The 16022-nt window shown below is 42.9% G+C and overlaps 1 protein-coding gene and 1 long non-coding RNA gene across 2 annotated transcripts in view; one reads left to right on the forward strand and one right to left on the reverse strand.

Annotated features, from left to right (window-relative positions):
* Positions 1-2147: 2147 nt before the first annotated feature.
* On the reverse strand, positions 2148-6097 carry LOC306981725. The gene is made up of 3 exons (XR_013794133.1): positions 6078-6097; positions 4666-4787; positions 2148-2172 (listed from the first exon to the last, which is right to left on the reverse strand). It is a non-coding gene; the product is annotated as an uncharacterized lncRNA (long non-coding RNA).
* A 1276-nt stretch (positions 6098-7373) lies between these two features.
* LOC306981583 (FSD1-like protein) overlaps positions 7374-16022 on the forward strand; it is a gene marked incomplete at its 3' end in the record, with an annotated part of 10125 nt that continues 1476 nt past the window's right edge. Inside the window, exons 1-7 of the mRNA XM_079581191.1 lie at positions 7374-7433; positions 8741-8836; positions 8900-9031; positions 9329-9430; positions 9810-9832; positions 10523-10644; positions 12468-12767. Of these exons, the coding sequence (XP_079437317.1) occupies positions 7419-7433; positions 8741-8836; positions 8900-9031; positions 9329-9430; positions 9810-9832; positions 10523-10644; positions 12468-12767 (790 nt within the window). The 5' untranslated portion in view covers positions 7374-7418. The remainder of the gene's footprint in view (positions 7434-8740; positions 8837-8899; positions 9032-9328; positions 9431-9809; positions 9833-10522; positions 10645-12467; positions 12768-16022) is intronic.

Consider the following 16022-nt stretch of genomic DNA (forward strand, 5'->3'; position numbering starts at 1 on the left):
CAGACTACACACACACACACAGTTAGACACAGTTAGACACAGCGCCCCCTGCAGCTCTGACAGACTAAACACACACACACACAGTTAAACACAGCGCCCCCTGCAGCTCCGACAGACTACACACACACACACAGTTAGACACAGTTAGACACAGCGCCCCCTGCAGCTCTGACAGACTAAACACACACACACACAGTTAGACACAGCGCCCCCTGCAGCTCCGACAGACTAAACACACACACACACAGTTAGACACAGCGCCCCCTGCAGCTCCGACAGACTAAACACACACACACACAGTTAAACACAGCGCCCCCTGCAGCTCCGACAGACTAAACACACACACACACAGTTAGACACAGCGCCCCCTGCAGCTCCGACAGACTAAACACACACACACACAGTTAGACACAGCGCCCCCTGCAGCTCCGACAGACTAAACACACACACACACAGTTAGACACAGCGCCCCCTGCAGCTCCGACAGACTAAACACACACACACACAGTTAGACACAGCGCCCCCTGCAGCTCCGACAGACTAAACACACACACACAGTTAAACACAGCGCCCCCTGCAGCTCCCACAGACTAAACACACACACACACAGTTAAACACAGCGCCCCCTGCAGCTCCGACAGACTAAACACACACACACACAGTTAAACACAGCGCCCCCTGCAGCTCCGACAGACTAAACACACACACACACAGTTAGACACAGCGCCCCCTGCAGCTCCGACAGACTAAACACACACACACAGTTAAACACAGCGCCCCCTGCAGCTCCGACAGACTACACACACACACAGTTAGACACAGCGCCCCCTGCAGCTCCCACAGACTAAACACACACACACAGTTAGACACAGCGCCCCCTGCAGCTCCCACAGACTAAACACACACACACAGTTAGACACAGCGCCCCCTGCAGCTCCGACAGACTAAACACACACACACAGTTAAACACAGCGCCCCCTGCAGCTCCGACAGACTAAACACAAACACACACACACACAGAGTTAAACACAGCGCCCCCTGCAGCTCCGACAGACTAAACACACACACACAGTTAAACACAGTTAAACACAGCGCCCCCTGCAGCTCCGACAGACTAAACACACACACACACAGTTAGACACAGCGCCCCCTGCAGCTCCGACAGACTAAACACACACACACACAGTTAGACACAGCGCCCCCTGCAGCTCCGACAGACTAAACACACACACACACAGTTAGACACAGTTAAACACAGCGCCCCCTGCAGCTCCGACAGACTAAACACACACAGTTAAACACAGTTAAACACAGCGCCCCCTGCAGCTCCGACAGACTAAACACACACACACACAGTTAGACACAGCGCCCCCTGCAGCTCCGACAGACTAAACACACACACACAGTTAAACACAGCGCCCCCTGCAGCTCCGACAGACTAAACACACACACACACAGTTAGACACAGCGCCCCCTGCAGCTCCGACAGACTAAACACACACACACACAGTTAAACACAGCGCCCCCTGCAGCTCCGACAGACTAAACACACACACACACACAGTTAGACACAGCGCCCCCTGCAGCTCCGACAGACTAAACACACACACACAGTTAGACACAGCGCCCCCTGCAGCTCCGACAAACTAAACACACACACACAGTTAAACACAGCGCCCCCTGCAGCTCCGACAGACTAAACACACACACACACAGTTAAACACAGCGCCCCCTGCAGCTCCGACAAACTAAACACACACACACAGTTAGACACAGCGCCCCCTGCAGCTCCGACAGACTAAACACACACACACACAGTTAAACACAGCGCCCCCTGCAGCTCCGACAAACTAAACACACACACACACACAGTTAGACACAGCGCCCCCTGCAGCTCCGACAGACTAAACACACACACACACAGTTAAACACAGCGCCCCCTGCAGCTCCGACAAACTAAACACACACACACACACAGTTAGACACAGCGCCCCCTGCAGCTCTGACAGACTAAACACACACACACACACAGTTAGACACAGCGCCCCCTGCAGCTCCGACAGACTAAACACACACACACACACAGTTAGACACAGCGCCCCCTGCAGCTCCGACAAACTAAACACACACACACACACAGTTAGACACAGCGCCCCCTGCAGCTCTGACAGACTAAACACACACACACACACAGTTAGACACAGCGCCCCCTGCAGCTCCGACAGACTAAACACACACACACAGTTAGACACAGCGCCCCCTGCAGCTCCGACAAACTAAACACACACACACAGTTAAACACAGCGCCCCCTGCAGCTCCGACAAACTAAACACACACACACAGTTAAACACAGCGCCCCCTGCAGCTCCGACAGACTAAACACACACACACAGTTAGACACAGCGCCCCCTGCAGCTCCGACAGACTAAACACACACACACACAGTTAGACACAGCGCCCCCTGCAGCTCCGACAGACTAAACACACACACACACAGTTAGACACAGCGCCCCCTGCAGCTCCCACAGACTAAACACACACACACACAGTTAAACACAGCGCCCCCTGCAGCTCCGACAGACTAAACACACACACACACAGTTAGACACAGTTAAACACAGCGCCCCCTGCAGCTCCGACAGACTAAACACACACACACAGAGTTAAACACAGCGCCCCCTGCAGCTCCGACAGACTAAACACACACACACACAGTTAGACACAGCGCCCCCTGCAGCTCCGACAGACTAAACACACACACACACAGTTAGACACAGCGCCCCCTGCAGCTCCCACAGACTAAACACACACACACACAGTTAAACACAGCGCCCCCTGCAGCTCCGACAGACTAAACACACACACACACAGTTAGACACAGTTAAACACAGCGCCCCCTGCAGCTCCGACAGACTAAACACACACACACACAGTTAAACACAGCGCCCCCTTAAGGCGAGACACTGCAGGTGAACAGGGGGAAAAACATAAATGTAGAGATGTCAATGTGAAGCTTTTGCTGAACATCACAGATATAAATATGAGAAAAAAATGTGTTGCATTTTTTCTGTCATTTTATGTTTTCACATAAAAATAAGGCATTTTGAGCATTAAAATGGCCAAAATTGCCTATATTTTGGGAAATCAAAATAATGAATTGATTCAGATTAAATGTTATGGTTTTATTTTATTGACATATTAGTGACTAAGGTTTTTTCAGAGGGATTTTGGATATTTTGTCATCAGTGAAAAAATCTGTAAAAACTCAAATTCCGCCTGTTTTTTTGGTTTCAAAGCTGAATAAATATTCAGCTTTGGGGCGACAGTGGCGCAGATGGTAGAGCGGGGTCGTCTCATGATCGGAAGGTCAGGGGTTCGAATCCCACCTCCTGAAAGTGCACACTGTCGTTGTGTCCTTGGGCAAGACACTTCACCCACATTGCCCCCAGTGTCTGCGTACATTGGTGTATGAGTGAGAGCATGAATGGGTGAGTGGATCCTTGCTGTAAAGCGCTTTGAGTGCCTAATGTAGGTGGAAAAGCGCTATATAAGTTGAGACCATTTACCATTAAATCAGGCTAGGAATTAGACATTAAAAAATCCCTCTGAAAAAACCTTCAAAATCTTGTTGTGTCTCAGCCTGTAAAGTTTGGAGTCTGTGGGAGCTTCTTTTTGTCAATTTTTTGTAATTTTTTTTGTCAATTTTTTGTCAGAATTTTTATCACATTTTTTCACATTATTGTCTTTTTATAGTCATTTTTTAAATAAAATTTTTGTCAATTTTTTTGTTATTTTTTTTGTAATTTTTTGTCAAAATTTTGTAATTTTTTTGTAAAAAAAATTCAAATTTGTGTCCTTTTTTCGTCAATTCTTTATCACATTTTTGTCGTTTTTTAATCAAATTTTTGTATTTTTTTTGTAATTTTTTTGTATTTTTTTTGTATTTTTTTGTATTTTTTGTGTAATTTTTTTTTATTTTTTTTGTAATATTTTTGTAATTTTTTTGTATTTTTTTGTATTTTTTTTTGTAATTTTTTTGTAATTTTTTTGTCAACATTTTTCAAAATTGTCATTTTTTCGTCAAATTTTCATCACATTTGTGTCATATTTTTGTCATTTTTTCGTCATTTTTTTAATCAAATTTTTGTCATTTTTTTGTCAAAATTTTTCAAATTTGTGTCCTTTTTCCGTCAATTTTTTATCACCTTTTGTCACATTTTTGTCATTTTTTGTCAATTTTTTTAATCAAATTTTTATCATTTTTTTGTCCAATTTTGTATCAATTTTTTATCAATTTTTTATCAATTTTTTCGTCAATTTTTTTAATCAAATGTTTGTAATGTTTTTGTCACGCTCGGCCCGTTCTTCCACTTTTCCGCTCCAGCGTCTCGTAGGAGGAAAAACACCATATTTGGGTGAAAGCGTCATCACGGGGCCCCTTAGCAGGACACGTGGATGTCAAATCTGTCAATATTTATGAATGAAAACCCGCGGGAAAGACGGCCTTTCTACTTCCGGGTCGCCCCCACCTCGCAGACAAAACATCATCAAATAAACATCATCATTTTTATATCTGACATGAAAACTAAGATGTAAAGGGAGGAAAACACAGCGCCCCCTGCAGCCGCCGTTGCCATAGGAACACTGTGGGGGTGGGGTCAGACCTGGGATGGCGGCGCCGGAGCTCCGCCCACAGCCCGCGGCCGCTGGTGGGCGTGGTCACGGAGACAGACTCCTCCCTCAAAGCGGCGAGGTCGGCGCTGCGGGCGAAGTACAGCACCTTCACCTGCGGGGGGCGAGAACATCAAATGTAGATCAGGGATAATGTGTGGGAATATGTGGCAGGTTATATCGATTATAGGGTTATCGGTATCGTGACCGCGTATATATCCTGATATGTTTAGGTTGAAAAACGATATACGATGTTTTTCCGTAAAGTGTGAAATGAAATGTTAACCCCTTAACTCCCACCTGAACCGAGCACATTTTCTCCAGTTTGGCTTTACCCCAATCCAAAAGCTTCTGGAAAAAAGGTGAGAAAATAGAGACAGAACTGAGACGAAAACAATGATGGAAATGTGACAAAAAAGTGACTAAAAAATTGACAAAAAAAGACAAAAATGTGACAAAAAAATTCGAACTAAATTTGAAAAAAAAGTGACAAAAAATTACGGAAAAAGTGACGAAAAATTTGACAAAAAAATGAGAAAAATTTGACAAAAATGTGTCAAAAAAGTGACAACGACAATAAAAGGACAAAAAATATACAAAAAAATTACCAAAAATGTGAAAAAAAAATTGAAAAAATTTTGAATTTTTTTTTAAAAAAAGTGACAAAAAGTTACAAAAAAAATGACAAAAAATGACTAAAAATTTGACAAAAATGTGACAAAAATGTGACAAAAAATTGACAAAAATTTGACAAACATTTGACAAAAAAGTGACAACAATGACAATAAAATTACAAAAAAAATACACAGAAAAGACAAAAAAATGACAAAAAATTGATTTAAAAAAAAATGACAAAAAAGTTACAAAATGAGTTGAAACCCCCCAAAAACATGGAAATAGATCTGATGACATGAAGGAAAAGATCCATTTAGTTTTGTAGATCTTAGCTTTCAAATGAGGCGTTACACTGGCCTACAGGATTTGGGTAAAGCTGAACTGGAGGAAATGCTCTGGGTTGAGGCGGGAGTTAAGAGGTTAAATCCAGGCCAAAAACTCACTCTAAACATAAACACTGTACAACAAAGCTGCTCATTTCAATAAAAAATATGTCTTGGATAAAAAGAGCTCAGTACCTTTAAGAGTATCAGTACCTTTAAGAGTATCAGTACCTTTAAGAGTATCAGTACCTTTAAGAGTATCAGTACCTTTAAGAGTATCAGTACCTTTAAGAGTATCAGTACTTTTACTCTGGAGCCGGAAGTGTCTGATCCTGAGAGTCAGAAGTTCAGCTCAGTCCAGCTCCTGATCTCAGGCCGAACTACAGGGACTAAACCCGGACTAAACCCGGACTAAACCCGGACTAAACCCGCTCTGGCCCGGCTCCGGTGCGCGCGCGCGGACTCACCTGGGCCGCGCTCGCGCTCATGGGTCCTGCAGCCGCACGCGCTCCTGCGGAGATCACGAGGAGCTGCTGCTGTTTGTTTATCTGCGCGTCACTGCGTCATCACGTCGCTCTCCCGCGGGGGCGCCACGCGGAGGAGCGGAGGGGAACTGCAGCGTCTGATGTTTATATGTTACAACAACACAAAAACAACACAACAAAACGACACAAACAACAAAACAACACAAGACTCATAACAATAAGTGGAAAAACGCTTTTTTTCAGAAGTTGGTTTGGAAAAGGAATAATTTTATCACAAATATATTAGATGGAAAAAAGTGACAAAAAAGTGACGAAAAAAATGCCAAAAAAACACACAAAAAATTTACAAAAAAGTTACAAAAAAGTGACAAAAAAGTGACGAAAAAATGCCCCCAAGAAAGACAAAAAAGACAAAAAAAATTACAAAAAAATTGACAAAAATGTGACAAAAATGACGAAAAAATGCAAAAAAAAGGACAAAAAAAAGACAAAAAAAGACAAAAAAATTACAAAAAATGACGCAAAAATGACGCAAAAATTGACAAAAATTGACAAAAATTTGACGAAAAAAAGACAAAAAATGTAGAAAAAAAATTACAAAAAAAGACTAAAAAATGTTTAAAATAGTGACAAAAAGGTGACGAAAAATGAAAAAAAAAGGATAAAAATGACTTAAAAATTGACAAAAATGTGACAAAAATGTGACAAAAAATGTGACAAAAAAAGACGAAAAATGACGAAAAAAATACAAAAAAATTAGAAAAAAAATACAAAAAAAATACAAAAAAATGACGAAGAAATGCCAAAAAAGACCAAAAAAATTACAAAAATGTGAAAAAAATGTGAAAAAAAAGGGACGAAAAAATGCCAAAAAACAGATGAGCTAGAGAGAATAACAAGGTGTGTAAAGCAACACCAAGAGCCTTATATAAATATGATACAAAACTATTTACATTATTCTAAAAGTCAAACACATTTGCCTGAATTGCAAATAAACCAAACTCCTTTAAACAGTAAAAAGTGTAACAATAATGATATCAGTAAAATGCTCAAATATAAACTATGTCATGATTTTGACCAGAATGCAAAAATAAGGCACTACGACGAAAAATAACAAATAAATACATCACATTCATGACATGGCCAATTCTTTTTTAAGAAGCTTTTAGATTTGGGTAAAGCTGGAGACAGAACTGTGAAATATATGTATGTATGTATTTATTTATTTATCCTGTAAAAAGGTCCCGGGCTTTTACTGTGAAGGGCCCGGGGCCGGAAGTGAGCGCAGGTGCGCCGCTGAGAGCCGCGCTCACTTCCGGCCCGATGGACGCGCAGAAGGCGAGTATCGATCCAGCTTATTATCGATTTACTGCGAACCGGGGGCGCGTGCACGGACCCGCGCCTCGTGCACGGACCCGGGGAGGCGCGCGCACGGCCCGGTTCCGCCTGTCACGCGCTTTATCCCGGGTTAGAGCGCGTTATAGAGCGGGTCCGGGGTCAGAGGCTCAGAGTCCGTTTAACCTCTTAACCCCCGCCGTAACCGAGCGCTTTTCTCCTGTTCGGCTTTACCCAAATCTAACCTGTCAGAGTCCACTTTACCTCTGTGTCAGACTCAGGGACGTACGAACCCGGTCATGTGCACTGCTCTACGTCACTGTGTGGCATCTCTCAGGATGATGTTGAGGAGCTTTAGGACCGAGATCAGACGCCGTCAAAGTGAAGGCGCTGGAGGAATCACCGACTTAAATACAAGCATCGCTGTTATTGTTACTTCCGCATTTTGGGCCGGATGTTTTGGTGACTGGTGCAGCAGCTGATCATCCAGGCCTCGAACTCGGTTTTATAAAATGATCGATCTGTTACAGCGCAGAGAAGCTATGCCCCGTTTATGAACATTGTTTTTTGCCGATCACGGGATTCTTATCATTTGTTTAAAACATAAAATTCCCGCCACGGCCCCGGATGTGACGACGTCGCGATCGCTCGTATAAAACGATTAAATGTAAAGTTTCTCTTAGATCAGATTAAACCTCTTCTGCCAGTGTTTTCTTAACTTAGCGCTAAAACGGCTTTAGCATGTTAGCGCTACAATGGCATGAGCATGTTAGCGCTAAACAGCTTTAGCATGTTAGCGCTAAAACGGCATTAGCATGTTAGCGCTAAAACAGATTAGCATGTTAGCGCTAAACAGCTTTGCATGTTAGCTCTAAAACAGATTAGCATGTTAGTGCTAAAACGGCATTAGCATGTTAGCGCTAAAACTGCATTAGCATGTTAGCGCTAAAACGGCATTAGCATGTTAGCGCTAAACAGCTTTAGCATGTTAGCGCTAAAACAGATTAGCATGTTAGCGCTAAACAGCGTTAGCATGTTAGCGCTAAATCGGCATTAGCATGTTAGCGCTAAAACGGCATTGGCATGTTAACGCTAAAGCAGATTAGCATGCTAGCTCTAAAACAGCATTAGCATGTTAGCGCTGAAACAGCTTTACCATGTTAGCTCTATAACAGCTTTAGCATGTTAGCTCTAAAACAGCTTTAGCATGTTAGCTCTAAAACAGTTAGAAGAGCTCAAACATAGGCTTAAAGGCTCTGTTCCTGATGTTCCTGATCACAAACACATCTGTAACGTCATGTGTCCAGCAGGAGGCGCTGCGCCGCATCATCAGCACTCTGACCAATAAGAACCAGGAGCTCCGGGACTTCCTGCTGACGCTGGAGCTGAGCCGCGCCGGGCTAAAGGTCAGAGGTCAACTTCGCTTAGTAACGCGTCGCCGTGGTAACACACCGTACTGTTTCCTGTAGGAGGAGTCATGTCGAGTGATGTCAGAGCTGGAGGCGGAGCTGGAGCAGTTGAGCTCCGCCCTGGAGGAGCGAGGGGCGGAGCTCCGGGCGGCCATCCTCCAATCGCAGCAGAGGAAGGAGGCGGAGCTACAGGTGAGTCGGCTTCCGTCGCCTCCTGCGGGTTTGACCTCAGCCTCACGTGATCCTCGTGTCACGTGATCCTCGTGTCACATGATCCTCGTGTCACATGGTCCTCGTGTCACATGGTCCTCGTGTCACATGGTCCTCGTGTCACATGGTCCTCGTGTCACATGGTCCTCGTGTCACATGGTCCTCGTGTCACATGATCCTTGTGTCACATGATCCTCGTGTCACATGGTCCTCGTGTCACATGGTCCTCGTGTCACATGATCCTCGAGTCACATGATCCTCGTGTCACATGGTCCGCAGGCGGCGCAGACGGACGGCGATGCGGCGTTGGCGTCGGGGGAGGAGCTTCTGAGCTTCGCTGACTCCGCCCTCGACATCAGTGACGAGGAGAAGTTTCTACAGGTGACGCTTTAGACTGAAGAGGGAGGAGCTTATCCTCACGCTATATTTATGTTAATGAGGCTAATTATGGTAATTAGGTCAATTATACGTTTGTTAAGAGTGACTTCACGACTTCCGGATGCTAGCATACCGGCTAATATGCGAGAAAGAAACATTAAAAACTCTTAATAAATGCTGCACCTGCTGCTAAAAAAGTATTTGCTAAAGTCGTTACTGCCAGGGTTAGCTTAGCCATTAGCATTTATTTCAGCTAACCCGTAAGTAGCGATTATGGTAAATGTTACTTTTATAGCAGCTGGAGAATTAATGATGTTAATGAAGTGTTTGTTTGTTTGTTTGTTTGTTTGTCTAAACGGTTCTATTGTTGTTTGTTTTCCAGGCGGCCAAACTCATCAAGGATCGGTGAGTGACTCTGACTCCTGTGTCTGTGTTTGTGTTTGTGTTTCGTCGTTTTATCCTCGTTTTCTTCCTCAGGGTGACGATGGCGCCCCCTTCAGGCCTGGCGTCTGTCTGACCTTGTTTTCTCCCTCAGGGTGACGATGGCGCCCCCTGCAGGCCTGGTGTCTGACCTTGTTTTCTTCCTCAGGGTGACGATGGCGCCCCCTGCAGGCCTGGTGTCTGACTGACCTTGTTTTCTTCCTCAGGGTGACGATGGCGCCCCCTGCAGGCCTGGTGTCTGACTGACCTTGTTTTCTTCCTCAGGGTGACGATGGCGCCCCCTGCAGGCCTGGTGTCTGACCTTGTTTTCTTCCTCAGGGTGACGATGGCGCCCCCTGCAGGCCTGGTGTCTGACCTTGTTTTCTTCCTCAGGGTGACGATGGCGCCCCCTGCAGGCCTGGTGTCTGACCTTGTTTTCTTCCTCAGGGTGACGATGGCGCCCCCTTCAGGCCTGGTGTCTGACCTTGTTTTCTTCCTCAGGGTGACGATGGCGCCCCCTGCAGGCCTGGTGTCTGACTGACCTTGTTTTCTTCCTCAGGGTGACGATGGCGCCCCCTGCAGGCCTGGCGTCTGACTGACCTTGTTTTCTTCCTCAGGGTGACGATGGCGCCCCCTGCAGGCCTGGTGTCTGACTGACCTTGTTTTCTTCCTCAGGGTGACGATGGCGCCCGCCTTCCGGTTGTCATTGCGGCCGCTCTCCTCCGAGAACATGTCGCGCTTCTCCGTCGACTTCAGCCCAGAGAGGGCGGGGCTTCAAAACCTCAGCTTCCTGCCAGGTGAGAACTACTTCCTGCTAGGTTAGAACTACTTCCTGCTAGGTTAGAACTACTTCCTGCTAGGTTAGAACTACTTCCTGCTAGGTTAGAACTACTTCCTGCCAGGTTAGAACTACTTCCTGCTAGGTTAGAACTACTTCCTGCTAGGTTAGAACTACTTCCTGCCAGGTTAGAACTACTTCCTGCTAGGTTAGAACTACTTCCTGCCAGGTTAGAACTACTTCCTGCTAGGTTAGAACTACTTCCTGCTAGGTTAGAACTACTTCCTGCCAGGTTAGAACTACTTCCTGCCGGGTTAGAACTACTTCCTGCTAGGTTAGAACTACTTCCTGCTAGGTTAGAACTACTTCCTGCCAGGTTAGAACTACTTCCTGCTAGGTTAGAACTACTTCCTGCCAGGTTAGAACTACTTCCTGCTAGGTTAGAACTACTTCCTGCCAGGTTAGAACTACTTCCTGCTAGGTTAGAACTACTTCCTGCCAGGTTAGAACTACTTCCTGCCAGGTGAGAACTACTTCCTGCCAGACGAGAACCACTTTACTTTACTACTAGTTGTGACTGAGTTGAAGCTAAGTTGAGGCTAAGTTGAAGCTAAGTTGAAGCTAAGTTGAGGCTAAGTTGAAGCTAAGTTGAAGCTAAGTTGAAGCTAAGTCTAAGCTAAGTCTAAGCTAAGTGTAAGCTAAGTTGAAGCTAAGTTGAAGCTAAGTTGAGGCTAAGTTGAAGCTAAGTTGAAGCTAAGTTGAAGCTAAGTCTAAGCTAAGTCTAAGCTAAGTTGAAGCTAAGTTGAAGCTAAGTTGAAGCTAAGTTGAAGCTAAGTTGAAGCTAAGTTGTGGCTGAGTTGAAGCTAAGTTGAAGCTAAGTTGTGGCTGAGTTGAAGCTAAGTTGAAGCTAAGTTGAAGCTAAGTTGAAGCCAAGTTGAAGCTAAGTTGAAGCTAAGTTGAAGCTAAGTTGAAGCTAAGTTGAAGCTAAGTTGAAGCTAAATTGAAGCTAAGTTGAAGCTAAGTTGAAGCTGAGTTGAAGCTAAGTTGTGGCTGAGTTGAAGCTAAGTTGAAGCTAAGTTGAAGCTAAGTTGAAGCTAAGTTGTGGCTGAGTTGAAGCTAAGTTGAAGCTAAGTTGAAGCTAAGTTGAAGCTAAGTTGAAGCTAAGTTGAGGCTGAATTGAAGCTAAGTTGAAGCTAAGTTGAAGCTAAGTTGTGGCTGAGTTGAAGCTAAGTTGAAGCTAAGTTGAAGCCAAGTTGAAGCTAAGTTGAAGCTAAGTTGAAGCTAAGTTGAAGCTAAGTTGTGGCTGAGTTGAAGCTAAGTTGAAGCTAAGTTGAAGCTAAGTTGAAGCTAAGTTGAAGCTAAGTTGAAGCTAAGTTGAGGCTGAATTGAAGCTAAGTTGAAGCTAAGTTGAAGCTAAGTTGAAGCTAAGTTGAAGCTAAGTTGAAGCCAAGTTGAAGCTAAGTTGAAGCTAAGTTGAAGCTAAGTTGAAGCTAAGTTGAAGCTAAGTTGAAGCTAAATTGAAGCTAAGTTGAAGCTAAGTTGAAGCTGAGTTGAAGCTAAGTTGTGGCTGAGTTGAAGCTAAGTTGAAGCTAAGTTGAAGCTAAGTTGAAGCTAAGTTGTGGCTGAGTTGAAGCTAAGTTGAAGCTAAGTTGAAGCTAAGTTGAAGCTAAGTTGAAGCTAAGTTGAAGCTAAGTTGAAGCTAAGTTCTGGCTGAGTTCCGGCTGAGTTCCGGCTGAGTTCCGGCTGAGTTCCGGCTGAGTTCCGGCTGAGTTCCGGCTGAGTTCCGGCTGAGTTCCGGCTGAGTTCCGGCTGACTTCCGGCTGACTTCCTCCCTCTCTCCAGTGCCCGAGGCTCCGCTCTTCGACGCCTCGCGCTGCTTCGCCAAAGACAACTCCATCTTCGTGCAGTGGGGCGCCGTGGGCCAATCGGGCGCCAGCTACGAGCTCCAGTACAGGAAGTGCGACCGCGAGGCCACGCCCCCCGCGGCCGAGGCATGCTGGGAGAAGATCCAGGGCATCCGGGACGATCACAGCGCCGTCTCCGGTCTGCGGTTCGACTCCCGCTTCGTGGCGCTTCGGGTCCGAGCGCGGAACAAAGCGGCCGCCGGAGACTTCTCCGAGCCGCTGTTCCTGCCCACGCCAGGTCCGTATTTTCTGTTTTTTTCATTATTCTTAATATTTGTTCTGCTTTTTGTTTTGAGTTGTTATATTTTTCCATAATTTATTATTAACTTTTGTAATTCTTTTTTATTTATTGTAATTTTTAGGATTTTTTTATTATATTAGTTATTATTTTTTGTTTTTTTGTTTTTTTACATTTATTTTATTTCTATCTATTTCTTTTCATTGTCTTTCTTTGTATGTTTGATTGTTTTACTTTCTTTTGTAATTTTCTCTCTTTTACCTTAAAGAAGAATTAAGAATAAAAATAAAATGTAGGAAAAATGCACAAAAATTAAGGTAAAAGATTGAAAATTACAAAAGAAAGAAAAACAATAAAAAATAGACATTTAAAAGAAATAGATAGTAAAAAATAAATAAAAATAATTAAATAAATAAAAATAATAATAACTAATAAAATAAAAAAAATCCTAAAAATTACAATAAATAAAAATAAAATAAAAAAAAGAATTACAAAAGTTTATACATTTTTGCATTTTTCCTTCATTTTTTTAAAAATTCCCCACGTTTTCATCACCTAATTTTTCCCAATAATTTTTAAAAACTTTTTTCTTTTTCAAAATTGTTCAGATTCTTTTATCAACAGTCTTTTCCTCCATTATTCATTTTTTTTTTTTTTTTTTTTTTTTTTTTTTTTTTTTATTACAACTTTAACGTAAAAGCGTCGTGCCCAAGGGCATTGACGGCTGGTTCATGAATATTAAAACATAACATCAAAGATGAGCCTCTTATCAGTGTCCCATAATTTGTTTTTAAAACAGTCCAAAGTAGGACAGTCCCACAGTTCTGGAATTTTGTTTAGTAGCTTTGTTGCGAATAGAAATGGAGATCGGTCCAGTGCTCGACTCGTGGGGAACTCGATGCCCAGATGGACAAGTGTTTTATTCCGTGTTTCAATAGGAGTTCTTTTAACAGTTGGACATAGGGACTGGAGAGCCTTTGGAAGTGATCCTCGTAACAGCTTGTAGCCATAGCACATAACTGCAAAGTTTCTCCTGTGTTTTAAAGGAGCCAGTTTGAGTTCTTCATAGTCCCCATCTGTAACTGGTTGCGTGTAGGAGTAGTGTAGTATGATCCTAATGGCTCGGCGTTGGAGTTTTTCCAAGCGGTTAGTTTGTGTGACATTCAAAGCGGCCCAGACAGGTGATGCATATTCAAAATGAGGTAGAATGTAACATTTATACAGTCTTGTTAATAGATTCTTGTCATTAACAGAGAGGGAGAGTCTACGAAGGAGGAACATTTGAGATGCCGCCTTTCGGCAGGCGTAGTCCACTTGTTTGTCAAATTTGAGATTGCTTGTAATCCAAAATCCTAGATGGAGATGTTCATTAACCATTTCGACTGGACAGCCCATGAACTTGATGTCGATGTTTGCATTTTGCATTTTGGAGAGAAACATTGCTTTGGTTTTGCTTGGATTAAATTGCATACCCCACGTTTCAGCCCACTTAGCAATGTCCAGGAGATCTTCATTTACTTTCTCCACCATTAGAGGGAGCTGTTGGGATGCAACAAACAGTGTAGTGTCGTCAGCATAGAGAAGACAATCGTTTACAGTCCCAGGCTTGCTTGATGATTGGATTTCACCAGGAATCAGATGTGAGAGATCATTCATGAACAGCACAAACAGAGTGGGAGCCAGAGCGCTTCCTTGAGGCACACCTGAGTGGACAGAACGCATTTCTGACAGAATATTGTTGATTTTGACAGCCTGCTGTCTGTCCGTGAGATAATTTACAATCCAACGAAAGAGATTTCCACGGATTCCATATGATGGAAGTTTTTGAATTATTGCAGGATGCGGTACAGAATCGAATGCAGCTGCTAAGTCCAAAAAAACAGCACAGCATGAGAATCTTTTCTCCATTAGTGATAGACATTTGTGGTAGAGATAGCTCAACTGGTCAGTGGTGGAATGACGTGGTAGAAATCCAAATTGCGAAGCTGATATTAAGTTGTTTGTACACAAAAACTCCAACAGTTTTTTGTTGATGACCGACTCTAGTATCTTCCCCACATTTGATGTTATTGAAATTGGTCGATAATTTTGCGGATCTGACCTGTTGCCCTTGTTTTTGTAAATCGGTGTCACATGTGCCGTTTTCCAGGCTTGGGGCATGACTCCGGTGTCAATAGACTTTTTGAATAAAATGTACAGAGGCGTCGCTAAAGCTTCGTGACAGTTTCTCAAAATCAGGTTGGTTATTCCATCTGGACCAGTGGATTTTGAGGGATCAAGCGTAGCTAGTGCCTTCAAAATGTCTATTTGGTCAAAATAGACGTTGGAGAGAACTTTAGATGTACTGAGTGGTAAAGGTGGGAACAAGATATTAGAGTTGGGCTTCTGTTCTTTAGACGTAAAATGGTTATTAAGAAGTGTTGCTTTTGTAAAGTTGCAAGATGCAGAAGCATCCGCTGTGGTTATTGTAGGGATGGCATCAGTTATTTTGGTACCAACATAGAGCTTTCTTGCCAATTTATGCCATTTTTTGGAAGTATTAACCGAGTGCGCCATTTGTTCCATTGTTTTGTTAACGTCCTTCTTTTTTGTTTCTTGCAGATATGCTTTAAGTTTATTGCGAGCAGTTCGATATAGGTTGTATGCTTGTGAGGTTTTAGAGAGTGTGTAATCTTTCCAAGCTCTTGCTTTTTTTGATTTGAGTTCAGCATAGGTTTATCACAGCATAATTTGTCTTTCGTGAAAGTGTGAGGTGCTGGAATTTTCTTAGCACATACATTCAGAAGCGAGAAATAGGTTGTAGTGAAACTTTGCCAATCTTTCTCAATAGAATCACTGTCAAGTAAAGATTTCCAGTCAACATTATTAAAGAGATCATTGAGTTCAGTCCAATTTGTTACATGATTTATTATTATTATTATTTTTTTTCTAATTTTGTCTTTAATTAAACTTTTTTTTTTTCATTTTCAAAGACATTTTCTCATTCTTTTCATTTATCCCTCCCCATTTTCCCACATTTTTTTCTCAATTTATGCTCTTCCTTTCTTTTGTAATTTTCTCTCTTTTACCTTAAAGAAGAATTAAGAATTAAAAAAAAAAATGTAGGAAAAATGCACAAATTTATTAACTTTTATAATCGTTTTTTTTATTATTATTATTATTTATTCTAATTTTTAGGATTTTTTTTTACATTTATTTTATTTCTATCTATTTCTTTTCATTGTCTTTCTTTGTATATATGTTTTATTGTTTTCC

Source organism: Gobius niger (genome assembly GCF_951799975.1).
Source record: "Gobius niger genome assembly, chromosome: 22".
Lineage (NCBI taxonomy): Eukaryota > Metazoa > Chordata > Actinopteri > Gobiiformes > Gobiidae > Gobius > Gobius niger.